Source organism: Desmodus rotundus, chromosome 10 (genome assembly GCF_022682495.2).
Source record: "Desmodus rotundus isolate HL8 chromosome 10, HLdesRot8A.1, whole genome shotgun sequence".
In the NCBI taxonomy this organism is placed as follows: Eukaryota; Metazoa; Chordata; class Mammalia; order Chiroptera; family Phyllostomidae; genus Desmodus; species Desmodus rotundus.
The window spans coordinates 83,919,002-83,932,090 of record NC_071396.1 but is presented as its reverse complement, the minus strand read 5'-3'; the positions used below and the strand labels follow the sequence as shown (position 1 = coordinate 83,932,090).

Here is a 13,089-nt window from a genome sequence, read left to right as displayed (position 1 = left end):
TTTTCATACAACTTAGCATCGTTATTACATAATGATGCTGCTTTGATGTGAGTTTAACTCAGACACATGATTTTTCATCCCAAAGCATCAAGCTTGTAGAACAATGAACAGTAGAGTTATGAGGAAGATAGTAAGAGAAAAAATTTTAATAAAATACTAAGGAGATAAAATTTGAAGTAGCCTTATTATTCACAAATGGTGCCAAGTCTACAATAGATAAAGAGAAAATTGTGAAGATGAAGAAAATGAGTCAGTAAATCCTTAATATAAGAATTGGGTGTTATGGAGTTAAGTCCCAATGTATTAAAAATTTCATACAGTGTCCACCAAGTGAGAACTACAGTTGCCTGCATGGCATTTCCTACCTCCATTCAACGCAATGAAAGAAGTTTTATTACCTTTGGAGTTTTGTGCTTGTGTATATCTGCATATATTATTGTAAAGGGGAAATAATCTAGCATGTTGACTAAACCTTGACATGAAAGCTCTTCTCATTCCTTTCTCCTGCATCATATCCCTCAGCTGGTAAAGGGACTATTTTCCACACTAATTCCGACCTCCCTAAAATGAACTGGAGTCTAGGCAAATATAAGAAATAAATAGACCATATATTTACATAGAAGGTTTCACTTTCAAGCATATCTGATTTATGAATTCCTCTCTGTTAGGAAAAGAGGACCCATTGCCCCATTTAGGGCCTTTGGTAACTGAGCTTCAGAGAAACTTAGGGACGTGTCCAAACACTAGTAACCAGCAAGTGATAAGTCTTTGAACTAACACCTCATCTACTATGATTTCTACTTCTACTTCTAAACCCCTGATTTAAAAATCAGTCTAAGATCTCTAGTAATGAGCCACCCCACTAGCCAGAAGGAAGGCCACAATTAACATCTCAGTCTAGGATAGTTAAGTAATAAGGAATACTATCATTATATTATGGAATGTATAGACCTCTTAGTGCTTTTCCTGAATATGAACCTGCTTCGATTATTGCCAGCAGGCAGGCCCGGACTTTGTAAACTGTCTATCATTTTATAGTGCACACTTTATTCTGTATCACACATTTGATGGTAATGTCTATACTAAAACAAAGCTGCCTCACTGAAGTCTCTTTGTACTTGTCATTACCTGAAATAACATCTCCAGTAATGTGTTGATAGACATATCATAGATTATAAATACATTTATTGAAATGCTAGCCATGGTGGCAAAGCAGATTAGCTTATCTGAAGACACTATTTTTAAAATTTAGACATTTAATTTAATTATTTTATCCCAGAAGGATGTAAGGAAATCAGAAACTTAGTGTGAATAACATTATCTTGGCAGAAAAGAAAACTTGCAAGAGCCTTTTTTGTCACAAACTCAATAATTTTAGAATAATCACTAACTATGTTTTTGTTTTACAGAACCAGTATGATTTGGAAAAAGAATAAAATTGCTTTTAAAGTACAAAAATAATTATGAACCACTTGAAACGTAATGTCTGTGTTTTATTTCTCATCAGAATTCATTAGTGTGTAACATCAATAATTTAGCCCATCATTTGCCAACACTGACTTGGCTCAGTAGTTCAATCATGTAACCCTGTAAACTCACTTTCCATTAAAATGAATGTTGCTGACAAAGGATAACTAAAGAGATACTTCATTTATTAACTAAAGAGGTACTTCATTTATCAACATTTTTAAATTAGGAGTTTGGGGCCACAGAAGCTTAGCTGGATGATTTATTTGAAGGATCTTTATATTAGACCTAAAGACTTATTCCAAATCATATGATGCTACCCACAAAGATAATCGCATTTCATTTGTGTAACACGTGACTCAGGACTCTCTCTTCAGAGGCAGGCGTAGCCACCTGCCGAGAATCAAATGACCTACCAAAATGAAAACTTGACTGCTTAGTATAAAATTAGGAAATATGCAGCATTCTCCTATATCCCAATTTTCTCCACTAGGCATATTTCTTGCATAACCTGTAATATGATATTCAATATCCTATTATAATATCCTAATTTTAAAATCGAAGCACAAAGTAAGTAGGCTAAATTAGTTAATGATGAGTATAAGGCTCCCCTATATTCACTAATTGTACTTCAGTATGTTCAAATTCCTAATCTCTTGCCCCTGACCTCCACCTTCCCAGACAAATGCCTACAGATGTTGCCGACACTGTTGGAACGAGAGAGTTTCGTTTTGCAGAGTTGATCCCGTGTCCTGCTGCTAGGTTAACATCATACCATTTTGGATGCAAAAAGCAAACAAACAGACAAACATATAACAACATCTGCAGTGCAGTGAGCAAAGCATGAAATCAAAATTTCTCATATGCTGTCAAAATTTTCATCTCATAGGCCTTTAAACATATAATTTCTAGCAAATACTGCAAGACTACATGATTGGATCTTGATTTGCTTCTTCTGTAATAAACTAAATACACGTTTCTTATTAAAATCTTTTTATAGAACTAGAAAGATCTCTGCATTTAGCCTCTAGAGGTGCCAGCTGGCATCTTTCCCTGCTTTGGATCAAAAAGTTCTCAGCCAGCTGATTCATTCAAAAGTCAAAACCCAGGGCTGATGTTGGATTATAAAATGTTACTTTTACTGTACCAAACTGATCCTTTTTCTTATCTCATCTTTTCTCTCTCCTTTAGCTTTCCTTGCTTCTTAGAAATATCTATCTTGACAGATTCTAAATAACAGTGACCTTACAGAAGTTTTCTCATGCCGCCTTTTCTGTTTTCTTTAGCTTATAAAAGTTAAAATAGAAAAAAAACCCTCTTCCGAACATTATGATAAGGAGTTATTCATGTCACAATGCTGGGTGAGTAGCGTTCTAGTCTTTCTGAGAAGAAATGGAGGAAGCAGCACTGTATGAATACCGACAACATCGGGAGTAGCTAGTGAGTTCCAGTAGCATTGCATTAGCTCATGTTTTCAATATAGCTCAATATAGCACTTTATATTTTCAATTTGTGTTCATTTTGATGTAACTATCAAAAATAATTCTGGGAATGAAGCTTTTGTCATGCCCATTGTGAAAATAAGGTAAAGTATCTCTCAAAGAGCTGAAATGAACTATCCCTGTGCCACATTGTGTACATGGTAGAGCCAGGTTTAGATCCCATGGTTTCTGATTCCCAGTCCACACTGTAGCAAAAGGAACATGCTGCTGTGAGTGCTCACGTCTGGGATGAGAGATGAGCTAGGCAGAGACAGAGATAGAGCTCACGTGCATGCTGTGCATACATTTTGTGGATCTATTGTGGAAGACATCGAAAGTTTGGCAAGGGAGCAACTGGATGCAATGAACAGTGAATCATTATTTTAAGAGAATTATATTACACAAGTGACATTTTAAAAACAGAACTCATCTAGTCAGGATTTTCAGTGAAAATATTTGGGAAATGGGGCTGAGAAACTACTATAAAAAAATGGAGATCTATATTGGCAAGATCCTGTAGCAGCAAAGAAAATAGAAAAGAAGGGCAAATGGACATTTCAGAGGCATGAAGCCACTGACTTATTAAAACAATGGACTTATTACGGTGAGATAGAGCAGAACAACAACAACCACATGGTCCCAAGCTTTGGAGCTTAGGATAGCCTAATAATAAGATCAGAGAATTGGTAGGGCTTTTACTTCAAGCCTAGTCAACAGTTTCATTTAGGTTGTCTTTTGCTTTCTAAGAGAATGGGACCCTATATAGAGGTGTCCCCTGAGCAACAGAAGTATTGATTGGCACACTGATGACATAGAAGGGCTATAACAAATTTTGTGATCAGATTGTGAAGCCATAAAAAAAAAGACAAACTCAAAGAAGTTAATGAAAAACAGAGAAAATTAGAGGAATGAAGGCAAATAACTTAGCCTCCTAGGTTCAGCTGGAAAGAAGCATGGCATCCATCAAAGGAGAAGGCCGAAAGTTAGGAGAATAATTAAGACAGTTCTATATGCCAAAAACCATGAGCAGAAAGTTGTAGAATGCTGGTCATTACAGTCTGCAATTATAGAGAAGAGCTTGGGTATTTTTTAGGTATATTTCTTCCCATTGTAAAGTGCACATTTGCCTCAAAATATCATATATCAATACTCTTTATTTAGGCATTTGAAAATTTAGCCTGGAATTTCATTAATTTGAAATTTTAACCTTTAATATTAGCATATTACTATTACACAGTAGGCTTGTTTTTCTTTAAGACTTCCCAAGGCCAATTATTTAGAGCAGTGGTTTTAGTTTTATTATTGGAGGGAGGAGAAAAAAATCATTTTTCTGTTAGAAACCTGAATTTTGTACATTTGATTTTTTATCTTACTGACTTATTGTAAAAAACATGCCACCGTCATCGCATCTGTTAAGCTAAGTGGCTGTTTAACTGTATTATACGATACGACATATTATCCAGACTTAAATCATTGTTACAAAAACATTGTATGCTGTATTTCTGGGCTTTGAATAAAATTTGCATACTTATTTTTAAATTTAAAAAAACCCACCAAAGTGCTGTTGAAATTACCATGAATGCACATAAATATCATGCATGAAAAAGAAATGCATTGACGGCCAGCATCTGAGCCTTTAAAGTCCTCTCCCACACACCCGGTTTACTAAATAGAAACATTTGTGACTGCTCCTGGATCCTTCTTATTTAAACATAGATATAGGAAAGAAATTTTAAAGTGCAAGAGAATACCTAAGTCACTTTTCAGGCAAAACAAAAGAGAAAAATGTGTAAATTAGTATTGGATATAGTAAAATAAATAAGACTTTTAAAATATACATCAGGAGAAAGGTTCGATTATCTAATAAATGAGGAAAAATGGACTCTGATGGGTAGCAAATGTATTAAAAAGATACTTGGGGGAAATGGTAATAATAAGCTTTTTATTAGAAAAGAGAATAGAGACTGTATTTGTAGTTAAGGATCATCTATGACTGAATACCTTGAGATAATAAGAACTTTCATAAATTCTTATTGACCAAAAGGCATTATGGAACCAAAAGAAAATATCAATAAAAACCAATAAAAAATTCAAGTAACACAAAGTATTAAAACTAAGTGAAATACATAATGAATTTGCAAAGTTATAGAGAGACGAGTTGTTTCTTAAAGTCCTGAAATGCTAAGACATGGCAAAGATCTGGGAACATATGTATCTATTTGTGTGTGTGCGTGAAAACCAGAAACTCTTCATGAATTCAATATCAAATACCTGTGCAGGCATTGTAGACATAGAAGTGAACCGAATTCAGTTCTTGCTCTTAAGAAAAACCTGGTCTACAATAGAAAAGACGGGTTAAGAGGCAATGTCAATATAGTGTGGTAAATGCAACGACAGGGTAAAATGCAGAGGTGGGAAGACTTTGCAGACAGAATTCAAAGTAGTAAGATCTAGACCCAAAAGGACCTTGCCCATCACTGGAACTGCATTATATCCATGTGACTCACATGAATGCAATTGGTCTAGAGCTGCAGATGAGTGCAAGTAATTGTGTGACATGAAAAGAAGCTTGAGCTTTATCCTGATAATATAGGGCGGGAGGAGGGGAGTGGGGTTTGATGAGGATAAAATAACAGAGGGATATGATAACATTTGAGTTTTACAAGGATCTCTTAGCCTGATGTGTGGAACATAAAAAGTGGGTGGGTAGTGAGCAGGAAGTGGAATAGAAGTTTCACGACTGGAGGTGAGGTGGTTTCTTAGGGTGCTCAGTTGTCCAAACTGAGTTATCAGCTTCAAATAATTAATACCATTAGAGACAGAGAAGATATTTGAGAGATAATAAAGGGGTGCTAAGAACAAGACTTTTCTTTAACTTGATGTGGCACTTGTTTCTGACACAACTTTCTCTTTTCCCTCTGTCTGAATCCTGTTAATACTTAAATGAAAGCTGCCAGGGTGGAGAGAGTTTAAAGAAAAGATGATATGTGAAAAGGACATTTTATTTTGGGCTTGCTAAAATAACAGCAAAATCCAAACCCACAAGCAGGATAATTTTGTTTCATTTTAGGGGCTAATTCAAGATATTGTAGTGAATTTAGAGCCAAACCCAACCACTCCCAAGGTTCGTTCATCATCAGTGTTTTGCTCACGCTCATCAGTAAGGACTCTTTGAGGGCCTCTGACAGGCGGGGCACTCAGAGCACAGAGGGTCACTGCAAATAAGTTATCTGGGAACTCTAATGGTGTTAGCAATAAGGCATGTGTGATATTGTGAGGTTTTTTGTTGACACTTATACTAGTTGTCAAGTGTAACGTAAAGAGAGGTAGTTCATAAGTGGCACAAACAGACCTACTTTAATGTGCAAGAGATAGCTTTCCTGAACCTTGTGAAATAAAGTAAGAGGAAGGTAATTTGATTGTAGTCTGTGAAAAACAAAAAATTGACAAAGAACACAAGACCATTTAAAATTGTACTCAACTAAACTAAATCTAGGATATCTCAATTTTTCTGCTGTTAACATTCAAAACTGTATGATATCAAGTCGAAAATGTAGAATAACCAGTTTTAGCTGTTTCTGCACCAACATAGTAAAGAACAATATGCAAACAAATAAAAAATACAGGTTCCGCCACACAGAAATCGAGGTTTGTAAGAATTCTAAAATGAGACAACTGTACTTGAACAACAATAAAAAAGATGTGGGAATAAAGAAAGATATACTGTACAAATACTACTTAAGAAATACTACATAACAGAGAGAAGAAGGAGCTCCTACTCTTCACCACAGCATGGATGGAAGTGGAGAGCATTATGCTAAGTGAAATAAGCCAGGTGGTGGAAGAGAAATACTGTATGATCTCACCTATAAGTGGAACCTAACCAACAAAACAAACAAGCAAGCAAATTATAACCAGAGACATTGAAATAAAGAACAGACAGTAACCAGAGAAGAGGGGGGGAGAGTTATATTAGGGGAAGGGCCATCAAGGAACATGTATAAAGGACACATGGAAGAAATCAAAAACTTCCTGGAAACAAATGAAAACGAACTCAGGTTTCGAACAGGTTTTCATATAAACCTGTTTTCCAAGTCAAATTTTATCTAGTCAGCAATCTAAAGTAAATTAGAATAAATGACAAATTAAAGTTTCAAACTTTGGAACTATCTTCATTTTCACCAATTGTATACATCAAAAAACTCATAAGATTATTTAGTAATATGATAGTTTAACATTCCATACCAGCAATTTTCAACCTTTTAATTGTGCTGCTTTTCTACTCCTGACCACCACATCATAACAGAAGGGGGTGCCTTAGGTACAACAAATGTGAACCAGTGTTCACTGAGTGAATGAATAAAAGAGAAAAGGTATCTACACAGTCTGCACAAGGGCTGAAATATAAGCACAGGCTTCTTTTTAACTTAATTATTTTCTTCACACCAATATAATTGTTCCAAAATATATCTTTTGGGATCTCAATAGGTGCTACCAGGTAAAAGATTAAGTAGACAGTAAATTTCTGAAATGCTGGCTATCAAAATGTTAGGCAAATTTTTTTAATTTCAAAATATCTAAGACCATTTAGTATGCTATTGTGCCTTGTCACTCTTTAAAAAGTGGGATAGAATATTCAGTGTTTACCAAATTTTTGAGCACAGAACATTTTGTTTTCCCTCAGAGAAAACATTGTACTCTGAGAAGGAAAGCACATGTAGGATTAAATTTTTGCTAATTAATTTAGCGATAGATATGAGAATAGAAAACAATGAAGTAGTATCCAATTTTATTTACAGGAATAATTTTAGGAAAGTTACTTCTCATCAAATTCTAGGTAGACAGACCTTAGTTTCCCTAAAGAAAATATAGGGCCTGTTATTCACCACAGAATTTTTTTCCCAGGAATCTAGCAAAAATCACAAAGTGTTGAATTCACAAAGATTGTTTTACTTACTGGCCAGAATAAACTCCTGAAATATTTTTGTCCCTTATAATATGTTGTTTTAGGAATAATAGCCCCCTTTTTTTCCCTCTTTTTAATATTACTATGTTAAATAAAAAATATTAAGGCATCCCTTTCTCTTCCTCATTTGGTATGTTGTCCAAGATGTGACCATTTTCCTGGTTAATATAAATATTATTAGACCATATTTTCTGAAAGGCAGCCGGTTACCCACCTACATAAGGTACAGGATTCTCCCATTCTCCTCTATCCCAGCACAAAGCCGTGCAGCTGGTTTGGTCTCTGAATTTCTAATTTACTTTTCTGGAAATCTGATAATATTTGAAATACCAGTTAAAATCTAGCAGTATAATGTTTCCTATGAATGCTCCCCCGCCAAAAATCTAATAACATTGCATAAAGAAAGACAAAGTAACAATTTTCTTTCTTCAAAACCATTCAGCTATGCAATCTTGAGTTCTTTTAGACCTTCAGAAGGTATGATCAGTATGCGTAGGAAAAGTCATGTCTCTTACTTAACTTTGCAAGAGTGCACTGCAAAGCATTAATAGCTGCTTTGCCTTGTTAATAAACTTCAGTCAAAATGCTCTGGGAGATAATTTGATTAAAAAAAAGAATAAAAAACACCGAAGCTGAAATATTGCTTTTATAAGCTGCAAGATCAATTCACCATGTGCTTTTTTAATCAACTGAAATATATACATTTAAACAGAAACACAGATGATTTAGCATTCTCCCATATCATGTCAGTGAGCATGATTAGTTCCTTGTAATGTTTTTCTTCTAATACTTTCTCGTGCTCTTACGGGGGGAAAACTTTCCATGAAAAATGTGAGCTACTTTTCCACTTTTGGCCTTTGTCTGTGAGTCTTCTCTGCCTTAATTACAATATAAATCAACTGCAAAAAGAAAAAAAAAGATTCACAGTGATTACACCTCACTTAGAGAGCTGTGAAGATTGATCTGGGAGTGTTGTGTTTGTGAAGCCCTGTCTTAGCTAGTTCTAAATCCCAGGACTACACATGGTAGTCTTTTTGCTCTCAAAAAGAAGCAAATATGGGAGGGAAAAGCTCTGTGTTCTCACTGAGTGTGCTTAACAACTTACTCCCAGAAAACTCCAGGGCAAAAGACTTTTCAAATAACTGTGCACTTCAACCCCATTCACTACATTAGAAGAAAACAGCACCGTAGTTACTGCGCCCATCCCGAATATCCACCATTTTGTGTCTATGTAGTCACCTGGGTGGGTTGGTATTTGGAGCAGGAATCTTCCTGTTTTAATGAATTGATTTGCATCACCATCAATAAGAATTTATTAAGGACCTATATTCAGGTCACTATACTAGTTTCTTGAAATGTTCACCAATCCTTCCTTTAGGAAGTTTCTAAGGGCAGTTCACTCATTAATGTGAACGTGCTAAAGTAAAACACAAACATACAATTAAGAAACAGCATGACACAATGAAATGTGTCCTTCCATCTTCTACTTCCTGGAAAGTTTTAGATCGTGCTGAATTTGGGATTAAGTTCTGTAGCTTGACCTCACTTTCCATAAAACTGCAGACGTCTGCCCTGCCCCCCGCCGCCATTCTACTCCAACAAGCTGGTGCCACTCTGGTGTAAAGGATCAAAGAGATGACAGGGCATGCTTTTTAGATTTCTTTGTGTTGGGTTTCTTTGAAAGTCTTTTTTTTTTAACTTGATTGCTTCATTTAAAAGTAACCTCAGTGATTCCTTCTTAATGAAATGTTACAAAGCCTCCAATAAATTACTGGGACAGCTATTTGCTAATCTGCCAGTATATCCCTTTTAAAAATGGGCTCCTCTTTCCAAACAACACTCCTGAAAAATCATATTTTCCTTTTCAATGGTTCTGTCCTTCTATTGTTTTCCTATAGCAGAATGTGCCTGTTGAGTAGGCAAGATCCAAAGATTTTTACTCTCAGCTCATGTGAGGACTCAGAAAGGAATGTAATCATACTTAAAAAATAAAGTATATTCTCAAATCTAGAAATGAGCTAGTAATTGTAATGATCATCACAGTGTTTTAACTGATGACCATTGAACTCTTTTCTGGCAAACGGCTCATAGAGCATTAATTGCATGCCACGTTACAGATCTGCAGGCTTAAGTTCTGTCTTGCCCTTGGGACTGTGAGGTCTTAAGCAACTTGTGTCTTTCAGGGTACAAAAATAATAATAATTAAACTGTAGAAGTTCTATTTGGTCTGTGAAGTATGTACCTCACTGTCCTTTTAGATGTCATTCCTGCCCTTCAAACACATATTACTATCTACCACTTTTGTACACTGCTGAGAAGCGTCCCCTCCTTCGACTTACACCCATAGTACCCAAGAACCTTTCTAAGAACACTCCAGAAAGCTATTTCTTACATCCACCAAAATTAAAGTGTTTAGAAAAGAAAGTTGACCCTGATTTCATTTCTTTGATCAATGTTCAGATGGGGACAGCCTAGATGTTTTATACAGTCCTGTATATATTTTAATGGATTACTTAAAATAGATCATAATACTGACTGTTAGTAATATAAGAATAGGATTCTAATTTAGGAACAAAATATCTGTTTCTCTGGTATCAGCAGATGATATTACTGGATATAATATCTGCATTATGAAGTCTGCATGGAACAAAAGAAGAAAAGTTGATAAAAAATTAATGAAAAGTGGCATGGAAAATGTGACCATGTGAAAAATTTATAGAAACACAGAAATGTAAATCTTACTATTTTAAATTTCATTAACTCCAAAGTGGGCTTCTTCTTTTTCTGAACAATTCATGTAGAGTTTGGGTTTGACAGTGGATTTGATCTTCACTATGAAAAAAATTCCACTTCCCTGATCAAAAAAATATATAATGTGAAAAAATATTTATCCACTTAAACACAGCAAATGGACTCTTTGAGCACCTTAGAAACATTTCTTCTACATATGAGGAATGTAAATGTAATGCTAAATTAAGATTAACAGAATGCAAATTAGTATTTTATTATGCAAATCACATATCAATGTAATTAGCTACTTATTAAAGCAAGTTCTTGCTTAGTTAGATTTATCATACAAAGTTAAGGTTTAGATTCAGTGTTTCTCCATTTGGTTATCTATTGAATTACAATAGAGCATGGTTCTCTATTTAGGCCCACACATCTGAGATAGAGAGAGCTAAAGTTGGATTACTGACAAATGTCTGAAGTAGGAGAGCACAGATATTAAATCCACCAACCATGCTCCCATTTGCACATCAACTCATGCAAGTGATCAGTGCTCATCCCGAAAGGAAATTAAATGTGGATTTTCCCCGTGTGTTGTCTCTCACTTCGAGGATCGAGGTTCAGTCCCTATCATCACTCTCACGTGCTGTATCCATAATCAAGGCACAGGTTCCTACACTGACTAAAACAATGAGAAAGCTAAAAATACTTTTGGTCCATTCATTGGCTCAATATTCTGTATATGTAGAACATTCTTAATTCTGTTAAGTAATTATATGACTTGATTCTTCTCTTGAGATATTTTTCTCATCATCTTTACTGAATCCACTTATGAGATCTTTTAAGAATAGGATATTTTTGTGTCTTTATTCAGAAAGATTCTCAGTGTTTTTATTTTTATCTCTTTCTTAAAATCTCATTTTTCCTCAGAGTTATGTGCTATTCCTAGAGGAAAATATTTTCATAAATGTCTGTTTTTAGACAAGTATAGAAGTATCAAGATGTATCTTACTATATATCTATATTGTAATTATCAGTTCAAATCACTTAATTTTCATAAGAATGTTTTATACCTGCTTAAGTATAGCCTTTGTGTCTCTGTTTAGAAAATGTGTTCATGATGGCATTGAGACATCCAGAGCCAGGCTTCTTAAGGGATTATTTCACTTCTTGGGTAATTAAAGCAATTGAGCCTTTGGTGTAGAGGCTATGAATAGCACTTGAAGGATGAGGCATGTAATAATTACCCAGAACACCACTTATATGTATTATGGCTCAGTTATAACATGCATTCAGAATGGCAGCAGACCAAATCGATATTGCAAATCAAAACACACATTTACAGTAAATATTTTTAATATTCAAAAACAAAAATGAAGACTTTTTACATAATCGAGTATCTTGAGAAAAAGCTCTTGTAATAATTAAACTTCAGTCCAAGATTACAAAATTAACCTTGTTCATGTTATTGGTTTTGCTCTCTTCATGTTTAGAAGAACCACATACTTAGACGAAACTGGTGGGGATTTCTTTCCTACTGCAACAAGGAGTTATAAATACATATTTCATACATACATGTTATTAATTATGCATATACCTTTGTATATATGCATGTATGTTGTCTCTTCCCTCACATTAGAATGTATACCTCATGAGGGTGAGAATTGTTTCCTTTTCTCCCGTCACTATAAAGAAATAGATTTGCTGAATGAATATAAACAACAGGTCATTGAAACAATGTGAAGAAATCCCAGGGACAGTCATCCTAACTTGCCCATACATAATAACTCAGATTGCACTCTCTCTGTGTAATAAAATTATCTAAAACCTATCGGAAGGGGGAAAGGACAGCAGGGGTAAAAGAATCTCTAAAGCCGTAAAGTATGTTAAGTGTCTCATTCACTTTACACCTTAAAGCTAGTTTGATTTCTAATTTTAAGAATTTACTCGGTCATAGGGAAAAACAGTCTTCTTTGTTATTGGTACTATTTGTCTCCTATAAAGGATAGTGTTAATGGTGTTTATCGTTATTTTCGGTGTTTGTAAGTTTTCCGCATGTATGACTTTATAATAGTGCTGTTTTCTTAATTTATGTATACTTATTGACTTCTTTGTTTGTCACTTCTAAACAGGAGGAATCTTCGAAGTTAATGCAACATATCGTAAATTTCTTCCAGACTTTGTCAGATAGCCCATGTAAAAACGATGGTTAAGCAAACAACTGATGTATCTTGGATGCCTAAATAAAAGACAAGAAAAGTCACACAGTTCAGATAACAGTGTAATTGGACATTCACCTGTTTGCCATTTCACACTTCCATGGACGAAAACTCACTCACCTCCCAGCATGCTTTGCCACTCTTTTACTTACAGCAAATCCATAACAATGAAACAGGTGACTTTCATGCTGCTGTCAGGAACGATCTAATTTCAGCTCTGGGTGACTGA

General features: G+C 34.9%; 1 protein-coding gene across 1 annotated transcript in view; it reads left to right on the top strand.

Annotated features, from left to right (window-relative positions):
- The window catches only part of CCDC178 (coiled-coil domain containing 178), a 280,932-nt gene extending 268,054 nt beyond the window's left edge, over positions 1 to 12,878 (top strand). The window contains exon 20 of the mRNA XM_053912249.1: positions 12,774 to 12,878. Within this exon, the coding sequence (XP_053768224.1) occupies positions 12,774 to 12,854 (81 nt within the window). The 3' untranslated portion in view covers positions 12,855 to 12,878. The remainder of the gene's footprint in view (positions 1 to 12,773) is intronic.
- The last annotated feature ends 211 nt before the right edge of the window (positions 12,879 to 13,089 follow it).